Here is a 13,049-nt window from a genome sequence, read left to right as displayed (position 1 = left end):
CATATTACCCTATAGTCTACGTACAATCACATCAAGTGTACGTATCCTAACATACATTTCCAACTCCGACCCCAGCTAAACTCTTGACTCGAAATCAGACTAAAAGTTGACGGTATGCGTCCGTTGCACGCAGCGGTAACCCGCTTCTGAAGTTTCCCTACACAACAAGGTGACGTCGGCACGCTGGCTCTTCTCACATGTAAACCGCGCCGCGTAGTACGAGATGGAGACATGGCTCTGACAATGAACCAAGCTGCCGTCGATGTCGGCACTCAGCCTACAGAGAAAGCTGATGAAGACGACAGATCTGTGCCCAGATCAGACAGGTATTTATCTGGGGAGTTTGAAACGGTGTCTGACTAAATGAGAAAGCAACGGATGAGACGGGTGGCTACATAGGACATATATATGTCTATGGGTGGCTAGGTAGCGTCGTTAGCTAGCCAAGTAGCTTGCTAGCCAGTACTGTATAGCTAGGCTACCTATGTTGGTAGGTGGCACATTGGCAAAAACCGATTTGAGCAATTAAACCAGCTATATAGTAATCCTTTTAAGTTAGTGATACTAGGATAAGTTCCATACCTCTAAATTGAATCACGAAATGTCAGTGCGGAACAATGAATCAATTTGACCAGATTGCTTGCTAGCTAGCTTGCTACTACTTGCACAACTTGGATATGTGGCAGCTAGCTAGTCTAATGCCTTGATGATTAAATGCCGATAGACGTGGCATTGATGGTGGGAACGAACTATGTGTTACTCTGACCTTCTTGATAACTGTTACTCAGTTGTTGTTATAATTGACTTTGTCACTCAAGTCAGACGCCTTTTCGACCAAATGATGACAGCCTTACTCATGCGAGTACTTTCCCCATTGCTGGCCGGGCAGCCGTGTGATTTCCTGGGGAGATGTGCCGAGGTTTGCCGTCTCTCCCTCGCTCACACGGACAGCACTGTAGCTAGCTAGCTACATCACTGTGGAGACATACAAGAGGCGTACAAAAGTGTATGGACATCCTCTTTTCTCTCCTCAGAACATGTTTAGTACATTTAAACTGCTCATGTCGCATAGTGGGACGGGCGTGAGCTAAAAAGGCATTTCTGATGGTGAATATGATCGTCGACGTCACTGCGAGACATCAGTGATTAAACCTGTATGAAATCACTTCTACCTGACTGCTCAAGGCCCAGTACCAACTTTGATGACAGTGATTCGTTTCTTGAGGTAATCTGTGTCTGTTTTCTCTGCTCCTCCGTGTCACACGTTGTGGCAGCGGAAGCGGAGACGATTCCCTGGACAGCCTTCTCAACTGCCCTTTGACATCCTCTCTGTCGCCGCGGAAACGGACGACCAGCCAGAGCAAGACCGAGCCCCCCCTGCTGAGGACCAATAAGAGGACGATCTACACGGCCGGGCGCCCGCCCTGGTACAACGTCACCGGCACCACCTTCAAAGAGGCCTTCGTCATCGGTGACACATTTTCGATCTGTCTCCATGGACTATTTGTCCCCCAAAACACAAGTTTGATTAACCAGAGGAGGTAGAGGAGAGAGAGAGAGATTTTCTTTAACAGTCACTTTTATCCAAAGCGACATACAAAGAGTGCATGTAGGAAGAACAGCAGGGTGTCAAGGATCAGAGTTGCCAGACATCTCCACAGCTGTAGTATCTAGTGTATGTAGCAGTTGTAGTATCTAGTGTATATAGCAGTTGTTGTATCTGGTGTATATAGCAGCTGTAGTGTATATAGACTGCTCATAAGGAGTTGTGTAGTCAGCATTTTTGAATCTAATCAGTTTGATGTGTTGCATTACCCCTCGCTTTTTCAGTGGGTCGACATGGAGACACTGGATAAAAGGTTCTAAAAACATGTTTCCTGTTTCCTGTTGCAGGCTTGTGTGGAGGAAGTGCTTCTGGGAAGACCACCGTAGCCAATAAGATCATAGAAGCCCTCGATGTTCCCTGGGTGGTTCTGCTCTCCATGGACTCCTTCTACAAGGTACAGTAGCTCTGGGTGTGCTGGTTTTACGGCCTAGGTAGCTGTGATGGGACAGTCTTTCCAGGACCAGTACAATAACAGAAACTGTTGATCGTACCTCAAGTAAAGTTCATGAAATGTGTTTTAACACTTCACCTACACTGACTCTGCCTGCCTTACAATTTACCTACACTGACTCTGCCTGCCTTACACTTCATATATTCAACTCTGTAGCCTTTTCAGATGGTTGTTTTCACAATATCAATCATATTGGTATGAATTATGAGATATTTAGCAGTAAATTATCTTCTGCTGAGTTGATCCTTGAGGCAGTGCTGTAATCTGTGTTCCCAAGAGACTGGTCATTAATCCTAATTGGAGGTTTAATTGCTTCAATGCCCTTGCAGATAAGTGAACTAATGAAATAATCCCTAGCTGGGTTGGGCCCAGGAGTCAATGTTTTCTGTTAAATAGAGAAACACTGTTTAATTAGTAAACAACTCTACTTTACTCTGCTGTTCTCTATCTCGTATGTTCATTCTGCTCATCCACCCCTCTCCCCCTTCATCCTCCCCCCTCCTCCCCTGCCAGGTCCTGACCAGAGAGGAGCAGGAGTTGGCCTCGAGGAACGAGTATAACTTTGACCACCCGGAGGCGTTTGACTTTGAGCTGCTGGTGACGGTGTTGAGGAAGCTGAAGAAGGGCAAGAGCGTGAAAGTTCCCGTCTACGACTTCACCTCCCACTGCCGGCGCAAAGACTGGGTGAGCGCCGCGTGTGTGTGGGGGGGCTGGGGACATGACATGTGTCACTCGTTAGGAAAGGGTAGAATGGACACACACACACCTCTGTGGGGTAGGAAACTTCACAGCCCTTCTCCTGTGAGGTTAGAGGTCACCTCTCTGTCTACTGGGATCAGGACATACAGGAGGGCACTGGCCAATCATTTCTCTCTACCACGGTAACTCGTACACACCAAACTACACACACTGCCACAGACACACACACACACCAAACTCTGCATCCTGTAGGAATGATGTGTGTGTTCTCTCTCCAGAAAACTGTGTATGGAGCCAATGTTGTCATCTTTGAGGGGATTCTGGCTTTTGCCAACAAAGAGCTTCTGAAGGTGGGTGTGAGACGGGAGTGAGATCCTCAAGACTGGAGCCTTTCACCCAGATCTAGGGAAGTCTGGACTCCATTGAGGCTTAAATTTGCACTTTAATCTAAACGTGTGTCTTCTTTTGGCACGTCTCTCTCCTCAATCTGTGTCTGTTGAGTTAGCGAGGACGGCCCTCGACAAACAGCCTCGGAGGACACAGTTTAATCTGCTGTTTTCAATAAACATGATTCTCACATGAGCATAATATGAACATCCCCTTTATTTAAGGTACCATGATCTAGTTTGATTTAATTTGTAGTTTTATTTATAAATCATTTTTGTTGTGGCTTGCTGGCAGACTTGTTTTTCTATAAAGGGGGTCATTAAGCATGTATTTACCTTTGCTGTAAACATCTCAGTTCTTGGCCCTCAAACAAGTTACACACTGTACATAGGCTATATACCAAGTAGGGCTGGGCGATGTATATATATAAAAAAAAATGATATCTCGATATTGTCAAAATGTTTACGATATTCGATATACATCTCGATAAGTTTGCATTTGCATAAAATAAAATGTTTTATTTTGCCCTGATTAGAAAACAACAAAAATAATTTAGTTATTATTATTATTTCTTTTCGGGACACACAAAAAACGGTCCATAGCACAATACAAAACACAGCAAAAGACAGACAAATACAAGATAATACGCATAAAAAGATATAACCGCTATTGTTTCAAAGTACAAAATGTGTAGTGCAAATTTAAGCAGTTGCCATAACATGGTACTTGCAACTTGACAAAATGGACTTCACATGGAACAATTCATGCAGACGTCCTTATGTGACAGGACAAAGAAAGAGCAAAAGAGAGTGCGAGTGCAGTTTATAGTTTGTGCTCTTTGTGTGCATGGGCACAAACGGTGTCTTTGTGTGTTTCTCTCAAAATTTTACATTGTCGTCAAAATTATTGCGATATTATCGCTAATATTCGATATATCGCCCAGCCCTAATACCAAGGGTCCAGCAAGCACAAATGCCACACGCACCTTCCCAGAATGGCGTTTTGTGATGTAGAGCTGAGGTCTGTGACCTATCAGAGGCTGTCATGCATATCACACTCCTCATCCGCCTACTCCTATAGGCCGACAGCTCTGCTGACCCAGCACCGCTTTGTCTGGTTGGTCGGTTGGTAACGAGTAGATTTACAGCAGGCTGACTGGCTCGTTGGCATTCTTGAGTAATATCTAGTCACACACACACACTTCTGTTCTCTCTCTCTCCTGTTCCCCCCCCCCCCCTGCTCTCTGTCTAACTAGCTCTCCTGAAGCATGTTAGCGCTGCCTGTCCCCTGACTGTGATGAAGGCATGTTGAGCTCGGTACTGGAGCAGTGATGGCAACGGGGTTTTAGTTACCTGTCTGTCTCCTTTACGTTTCCTATTTGTTTTGTCTGTCTGCCTGCCTGCCTGCCTGCCTGTCTGCCTAACACCCAACTCTCTGAAGCGTATCAGTGACGTGTCCCCTGCGGTCCACAGCTGCTGGACATGAAGGTGTTTGTGGACACAGACTCAGACATCCGTCTGGTAAGGCGTTTGAAGAGGGACATTTCGGAGCGCGGCCGAGACATCAACGGGGTCATCAAGCAGTACAACAAGTTTGTGAAGCCGGCGTTTGAGCAGTACATAGAACCCACAGTACCAGTGGCTGACATTGTGGTGCCCAGAGGTGAGGGGAGAACACTAGGATAGAGAATAAGTGTTGTGTGTGTACTCGTGGTGTGTGTGTGTGTGTGTGTACTCATGTGTTGTGTGTTTTTGTAAGGGGGAGAGAACTTTGTAGCGTTGGACCTGATTGTGCAGCATGTCCACAGCCAGCTGGAGAAGGTAAGGGACAACACAGCCACGCCCCCTCCAGCCATGGCCACGCCCCCTCCAGACATGACCACACCCCCTCCAGACATGGAACCTCCCCCTCCTGATTTTCCGCTGTGTCTTCTACCTTCACTATTTATACGTCGTTGTGGATGAAGGCATCTGCTGAATGAATACAATGTATAAGGGGACATCTCAGTGTTCACAGCCTCAGAGAGACGTCTAGTTGAATACCCATGTGTGCACTCATCCCTGTTATTGAATCAGAGCACAGGCCATACACACACACCACACACCACACACACACACACCACACACAATATAAGGCTACTGGCCCACGCCTCATCTGAGATAATGGAAAGGAAGAATAGAAGTGCTTCTCATAGCCAGTGGCATGGTGTGTGTGTGTGTGTGTGTGTGTGTGTGTGTGTGTGTGTGTGTGTGTGTGTGTGTGTGTGTGTGTGTGTGTGTGTGTGTGTGTGTGTGTGTGTGTGTGTGTGTGTGTGTGTGTGTGTGTGTGTGTGTGTGTGTGTGTGTGTGTGTGTGTGTGTGTGTGTGTGTGTGTGTGATTAATGGGAGCTTGAGGTGCAGCATGAATACCACTTCTTGATGGGTCTGTCTGGACTCCCTTCATTAAAGGGTGTGTGTGTTTGGGGCGGGAGAAGGGGGGGGGGGGTGGAAAGAGGCATTGAATGCTTGTCTCATTTCATGGTTTTTATTTCTCTCCTGTGTGTGTATGTGTGTAATGAAATACTTGCTGTACCCTGAACCCCTTTAACCATCCCAGCGTGAGATCACAGTAAGGTATGACTGCCCACACACCCCCCGCCTCTCCCTCTCTCTCTCCTCTCTATTCTTTGTTCTGCCTCTGGTTTCCCTCCTTTCACCCAGAGCTGAGGCAGCAGGAGCGACAGAAGGAGAGTGTTCAGTCTGTCAGTAGGACATCCGTCACACAGACTTCACTTTTTTATTTTATGTCCCATATATTCGATGATGCGAACACGTTCAACCCGTTTCCACAAGGACAGTACGATCACCTTGTGATTCATACATCCCAGAATAAGTCCTGCGTGTGCAGAGCTACAAGACTGCCCACGCCTCCTTCTGCCTTCACCTCCACATGTTCAGGATGCTGTCCCCGGGGGGGCGGGGGGGGGTCTGCGGCTCCACCCAGCTCTGCCGCCAGCCGTTGTAAATCAGACACCTTTTATACCGTGTATAAATGATAGTGAGAGACTGCTAGGCTATCACACGCATCACTTTGCTGACTGAGAAATCGTGAGCGACTATCTGCCTGTCCTTGTGTCCAAAGCAAGCACAGTCAGTAATAATTTATCATTTGTTTTGAAGATTATTTACATCCGGAAAACGGTTAAAATCTGATCTACACTACTTAGATTTAGCATCTAGTTAGTGTTGGAGGATTGGCATTGAGAGGTAACATTACCTTTTCATTAACCAAGTACCTCACCACACCTTGTGATTCACTGCTTGATTATCAGATGACCCTAGTGCACACACACACTAGAGCCCGACCGATATATCAGGAGGCCGATATTATCGGCCGTTATTAAGCATTTTCAAAACGATCGGTATCGGCATTTATAATGGCTGATAAATTAATTGTATAAAAATGTTTGTATGTGTTTTTGTTCAAAGGACTTTTAAGTTTCATATCTTAACCCTTGTGTTCTATTCGGGTCGTTCTGACCCATCAGTCATTGTGACCCACCGTCGTATTGCGACAACTTTACCGCATACAAAAACAAAGTGAAGCATTTTATTTTAACCGTCGGGGTTAAAATAAATGCCTTGTGTAATAAATGTCATGTGACCCGAAGGCAGCACAAGGGTTAAGTTTGTATTTTTATAAATTGTATTTATCAAAATTATATATTTTATATATTTTGATGTTCCTCTGTTCTGTTGTGACAATAAAACAAACAAGTTTATTTTTAAACTGCATTATCATATTATTTTAGTGAGATGGCTGAGCGGTTAGGGAATCAGGCTATTAATCAGAAGGTTGCCGGTTTGATTCCTGTCTTTGAAAAATGAAGTTGTGTCCTTTGGCAAGGCACTTCACCCTACTTGCCTCAGGGGAATGTCCCTGTACTTACTCTAAGTCGCTCTGGATAAGTGTTTGCTAAAAATGACTAAAATGTAAACTACAAATAACTCATGTTAGGAAATCAGTTTGTTTGGTTACGCGTTTCAGATTTTTATTTATTTATTGTTTAAAATTTTATAGCGGATTTTTAAATCACCAAATATTCATATCGGCATCGTCCTTTATCGGTCGGGCTCTAACACACACACACACACACAGATTTGGACTGTTCCCCCTGCAGCACAGAGCCTTGGACGCCCCCTCCTCCTCCCTCCTCCTCCCTCCCCCTCCCTCCTCCTCCTCCCCCTCAGCTACTCCAGGGATAGGGGCTGTGCTGCTCTCTAATGGCGATCTTCTTCTCTCCTCCCTCTCTTCATTCCTCCTCCCTCTCCTCTTCCTTGGCGTCTGCCTCCTTATGTTGTGCAGAGGAAACAGCGCTGGGACATGTGAGGCATCTTCCTACCTAAGTTTAGAATATCAAGAATCCCTCTTTGGCGTTATGTTGTTACCCTCACGTGTCTGCTGACAGGCTGTTTTCTTTATCTTTTGATTGTTTATATTTTTGCAACCGATTGCTTGTTTGTAGTGAATCCTTGTTGTTGACTGGCTGCTTCACGTTGTGTTGGTTCAGAACAGCTGCTGTGCTTTGTAGTAAGGCAGTGTGCATATCTTACTCCTCTACTGGCAACAACAGTGTGTTATACCCACGCTAATAACATGTCATAACAGTGTCTTTCATTGTAATAACATGTAATATGACTTCCTGACACACACCAGGTCAGCAGATATTTAGGCCTGCATGCAACATATCCACATTTATAACACGTATAACACATCCACATTAAAATGATATACTTTCAAATTAATACATTTTAATAGATTGAAATGATCATAAATGTTAAAATTAATACAATGTACAGATTATAACAAATATAATTGTATACAAATATAATACAATTATAGATCAAAATGTATACAATTTAATATTTTAAATGTAAATGTTATACATTAAAATGTGTATAATTTTCCAGTGATACTGGATTCTAGTGTGATGGGATTCTGGAACATACCAGACGACACCGTGCTGTTGTTGCCAGAATAACCTCCTTCTGCCGTTCTGCTCAGTGTCCACACAGCCACTAATGTCTCATCCCAAGAACACTCGAATATCAATATTTGGGTGTTTTCCTCCGGGTTGGTCAGTCTGGTTCCTGGGGGGCCACAGGTGCCCGGCTCTTCCTTTACCTGTAAGGTTATCTTAACTACCATGTGACAACGCAGCCGACAGTAACATGGGACTATTAGTGTTGCTGGAGACTCTAAATTAGAGTTCAGTTCCTTCAGAACACCCAAGGTCTGGTGTGTCTGGTAGCAGCTATGTGGAGGCTCATAGCTTCACCCACCCAGTCATGTTAGATCAGAGAGCGGGGGGACGGGGAACGTAGGATCAGATATAAACACTGTGTTGGACCGAAAGCCCTTCAGTGTGCTCTGTGGCTCCACTTTATCAAACGACACCAAAACCCACAGCTGCAGGCGCAGTCTGTATTGGATGGCTGCAGTACTGCAGTCTGGCAACAGGGGGCAGTATTGTGACTGTGTATGGCAGGTCTGCAGTATGGCAGTCTGTCCACCGGGGGGCAGTAATTTGACTGTGTGTGTATGGCAGGTCGGCCCTGGCCTCGGCCCACCAGGGGCAGCCTCTCCCAGAGACCCTCAGTGTCATGGAGAGCACACCTCAGGTCCGGGGGATGCACACCATCATCAGGTGACGAGCTCTCGCTCTCTGTCTCTCGCTCTCTGTTTCTCGCTCTCTGTCTCTCGCTCTCTGTCTCTCGCTCTCTGTCTCTCGCTCTGTGTCTCTCGCTCTCTCTCTCTTTGTCTCTCTCTGTCTCTCCGTCTCTATCTGTATATATCTGTGTCTATATGTCTGTCATACCCTAACAATGTGTGAATAACTGCCTCTGACAGGAACAAGGATACGAATCGTGACGAGTTCATCTTTTACTCCAAGAGACTAATGAGACTTCTGATTGAACACGCTCTCTCTTTCTTGCCCCTCAAGGTGGGCTAGCCCTGCGCACACACACACACACACACACACACTCACACACCTACACGCACACACACCTACACACACACACACAAACACATATTTTGTGAAACCCCTCAATCAAACTCGAGCTGGAGCATTCAGAATTTATTGTATAAGATCACCTGCTACAGCTTTACAAAATCTTAGTTAAACTTACAAGTCTCCTCTCTCTCTCCTGCCTGCCCCCTCCAGCCTGTGTCGGTGGAGACCCCCCAGGGTGCCTTCTACGAGGGGAAGAGGCTCAGTGGCCAGAGAGTAAGTCCCACCACTCGCCCTGGCTCGTGAGCTGCTCAGGAAATGTCATTTTAGAAAGCAGTTGAACTAATTTAAGTGTGTGCGTGTGTGCGTGTGTGTGCGTGCGTGCGTGTGTGCGCGTGTGTGCGTGCGTGCGTGTGCGCGTGTGCGTGTGTGTAGATCACAGGTGTGTCCATCCTCAGGGCAGGAGAGACCATGGAGCAGGCTCTCATGGCTGTGTGTAAAGACATACGGCTGGGGAAGATCCTCATACAGACCAACCATGATACTGGAGAACCAGAGGTACGCACACACACACACACACACACTGGAGAACCAGAGGTACGCACACACACACACACACACACTGGAGAACCAGAGGTACGCACACACACACACACACTGGAGAACCAGAGGTACGCACACACACACACACACACACTGGAGAACCAGAGGTACGCACACACACACACACACACACACTGGAGAACCAGAGTTACACTCTCTCACACACACACACACTGGAGAACCAGAGGTACACTCTCTCACACACACACACACTGGAGAACCAGAGGTACACTCTCTCACACACACACACACTGGAGAACCAGAGGTACACTCTCACACACACACATCCCTGATGACGTGTGCTTGTCCCCCCAGCTGCACTACCTCCGGCTGCCCCGGGACATCAGTGAGGACTATGTGATCCTGATGGATAGCACTGTGTCCACCGGAGCAGCTGCTCTCATGGCTGTCAGGGTGCTGCTGGTGGGTCCTGGAACACACCAGTCCTTCTGGACAAGCACACACGCACGCGCACACACGCACTGAGAGACCCCCTAACCTCTTGCGAAATGTAAATAGAGGCAAGTTCACATAGTCAACAGTGGACAAGGTCCATGGTGTCTAAACTGGAGGTATGTTCAACTTCGCCCCCTCTTCCTGCCCCCTCTCCCTGCCCCCTCTCCCTGCCCCCTCTCCCTGCCCCCTCTCTCTGCCCCCTCTCCCTGTCCCCTCTTCCTGCCCCCTCTCCCTGCCCCCTCTCTCTGCCCCCTCTCTCTGCCCCCTCTCCCTGTCCTCTCTCCCTGTCCTCTCTCCCTGCCCTCTCTCCCTGCCCCCTCTCCCTGCCCTCTCTCCCTGCCCTCTCTCCCTGCCCTCTCTCCCTGCCCTCTCTCCCTGCCCCCTATCCCTGCCCCCTCTCCCTGCCCCCTCTCCCTGCCCCCTCTCCCTGCCCCCTCTCCCTGCCCCCTCTCCCTGTCCCCTCTCCCTGCCCCCTCTCCCTGCCCCCTCTCCCTGCCCTCTCTCCCTGCCCCCTCTCCCTGCCCCCTCTCCCTGTCCCCTCTCCCTGTCCCCTCTCCCTGTCCCCTCTCCCTGCCCCCTCTCCCTGCCCCCTCTCTCTGCCCCCCCTCAGGACCATGATGTCCAGGAGGAGAAGATCTTCCTGCTGTCTCTGCTCATGGCTGAGATGGGCGTCCACTCCGTGGCCTACGCCTTCCCCAGGGTCCGCATCATCACCACGGCCGTCGACAAGAAGGTCAACGACCAGTTCCATATCATCCCTGGCATCGGTGAGGACAGCCTGCCTGCCTCCCTCTCCTCTCTCTCTACTCCTCCCCTCTCTGTCTCTCTTTCCCTCTCTACCCCCCTCTCTCCCTCTCTCTTTGTTATTGTGATGAATGATCACTGAGGAAGTGTCATTGGCTGATGACCTCATCAGGAGAGGACGTGTTCCGTCTTGTGAGCCGTTCAGGACAGCCTGTGAGATGAATCAGCTGGGATTCTGACTGGGGTGTTGAGTCATCTATTTCACTGCAGGTCATCTGTTTGTCACTTACAGAGAAGCAGTAACCATGACAACATGACTGACTGCTCTGCTCTCTCCTCCTCTCCTTCAAGGTAATTTTGGGGACCGCTACTTTGGTACAGACGCACCTTCAGACTGGTACGAGAGTGATGAAGGGATGGACTACTGAAAGATGAGGGGATGGACTACTGAAGGATGGAGGGATGGACTACTGAAGGATGAAGGGATGGACTACTGAAGGATGGAGGGATGGACTACTGAAGGATGGAGGAGAGGAAAGATGGAGGGATTGAAGAAAAAAGGGTGTTTCATTATACAAGCACTTTGCCATGTCTGCTACTGAAACCTTGTCTACCTTCCCTCACCCTCCTGCCCTCTCCTCCCCCCTCTCCTCCCCCCTCTCCTCCCCCCTCACCCTCCTGCCCTCCCCCCTCTCCTCCCCCCTCACTCTCCTGCCCTCCCCCCTCTCTTCCCCCCTCCCCATCAGTGACACCTGCAGAGAGAGACAGAGAAAGAGAAAGATGAAAAATGTGTGTGGGAGCGTCTGGTACTGTTACGCAATTTGTTGCCAGTTTTCCCATGTAACCATGGAGAGACCACGGTGACTAGGTCCTAAACAAGGTAACCATAATAACCAGGTCCTATAGTGTTAAGCACTGTAACCATGGTGACAAGGTCTTACCATGTTAAAACGCAGGGAGATTGAAGGCTGTTCATCACTGAACATGTGGTCTAGCTCCGGTCTGGTGTGACAGTGGGATTTTAGGTTGGTAGTTTAAGATCGACATAATGAATACTAGACCTTTTTCAAATATATAAATGGGCTTCCTTATTATCTCACTGCTTTTGACACCATCAGTAGTTTGCTGCTGCAAAGCGTCCATCTGTCAGCTCGCGTGTGATCACTGAAAACCACCTAGAGGAGTGTGGAGTATTGAGACGGGCCCACAGAGGACTGTGGAGTATTGAGACGGGCCCAGAGAGGACTGTGGAGTATTGAGACGGGCCCACAGAGGACTGTGGAGTATTGAGACGGGCCCACAGAGGACTGTGGAGTATTGAGACGGGCCCACAGAGGAGGCCCACAGGGTTTCACAGATCCTAGGGTGTCTTAGCTGAGGGGGGAAGACTCGGGCAGTATTTACTAATAAAGGGATATCTTTGCCATCTTTGTGTGGTAAAAGAATGTAGACTTGAATCTGGGCGATGAAAGGAGGCGCCTCCATGTATTAATGACTTTGCTGACATTTCTCTGGATGATATACTTGAATGCTTTTATTTTCCACTGTAAATTATTTCCTTGCCAATGTCGAAAGAGTAGATGTTTATTACAGTCTTCAAATGTAAATGAAAATGTGACGACCGGTACTTCTATAGAAATAACTTTCAACGTTTACAACATATTGGTTTAGTTTAGACCCGGAAGAAAAACCGCCTTATTGGAATTTCTTTGAGTGCTTTTCGGTAAAGTACGGGGCTAACCCGCGGCATCGTCAGACTCTAGAACTGTCTTTTGTTTCTTACTGGAACTGCACATGATCATTTGGTTACATTGTCTAAAACGGCTCAGTTACATTTAAGATTGGTCTCAAAACTAAAACGTTGTGTCGGTGTGGGTGGGCAAGATGGTATATAAAACAAATCAGCTTATAACCCTTATTCCCAGATGCAACTTTACACACACAATACATAAACATTTCCATGTTACAATTTTATGTTGAAACAATAAAATAATATAAACTGAAATGTTTCGTTTTTCTTGAACGCGTTTCCGTATGGCCTTCGTCAGTTTCTTATCAGCGTCCTTCATCACGCTACAAAACTCAGGTAAACAGACTGGGCCTTCAACAAC

At 47.5% G+C, this 13,049-nt stretch overlaps 1 protein-coding gene across 3 annotated transcripts; it reads left to right on the top strand.

The window, feature by feature from the left end:
- Nucleotides 1–173: 173 nt before the first annotated feature.
- Nucleotides 174–12,953, top strand: si:ch211-243j20.2 (uridine-cytidine kinase-like 1). Of its 3 annotated transcripts, none has more exons than XM_062467079.1 (16): nt 174–326; nt 1,275–1,471; nt 1,894–2,000; nt 2,571–2,741; nt 3,035–3,106; nt 4,616–4,805; nt 4,902–4,963; nt 7,488–7,507; nt 8,731–8,829; nt 9,033–9,126; nt 9,349–9,411; nt 9,571–9,693; nt 10,054–10,161; nt 10,805–10,961; nt 11,290–11,367; nt 11,460–12,953. In XM_062467079.1, exons 1-15 carry the CDS (start codon nt 232–234, stop codon nt 11,364–11,366), a joined length of 1,635 nt encoding a protein of 544 aa, XP_062323063.1. In that variant the 5' UTR covers nt 174–231; the 3' UTR covers nt 11,367; nt 11,460–12,953. The 3 variants fall into 3 exon arrangements, with proteins under 3 accessions (XP_062323063.1, XP_062323064.1, XP_062323066.1); XM_062467080.1 differs by lacking the exon at nt 7,488–7,507 and adding an exon at nt 5,739–5,755 and having other exon boundaries at nt 175–326; XM_062467082.1 differs by having other exon boundaries at nt 178–326; nt 1,302–1,471.
- The last annotated feature ends 96 nt before the right edge of the window (nt 12,954–13,049 follow it).

This window comes from Osmerus eperlanus, chromosome 8 (assembly GCF_963692335.1).
Source record: "Osmerus eperlanus chromosome 8, fOsmEpe2.1, whole genome shotgun sequence".
Lineage (NCBI taxonomy): Eukaryota > Metazoa > Chordata > Actinopteri > Osmeriformes > Osmeridae > Osmerus > Osmerus eperlanus.
Note: the sequence above shows the minus strand (reverse complement) of the source record. Positions and strands in the feature narration are given on the sequence as shown.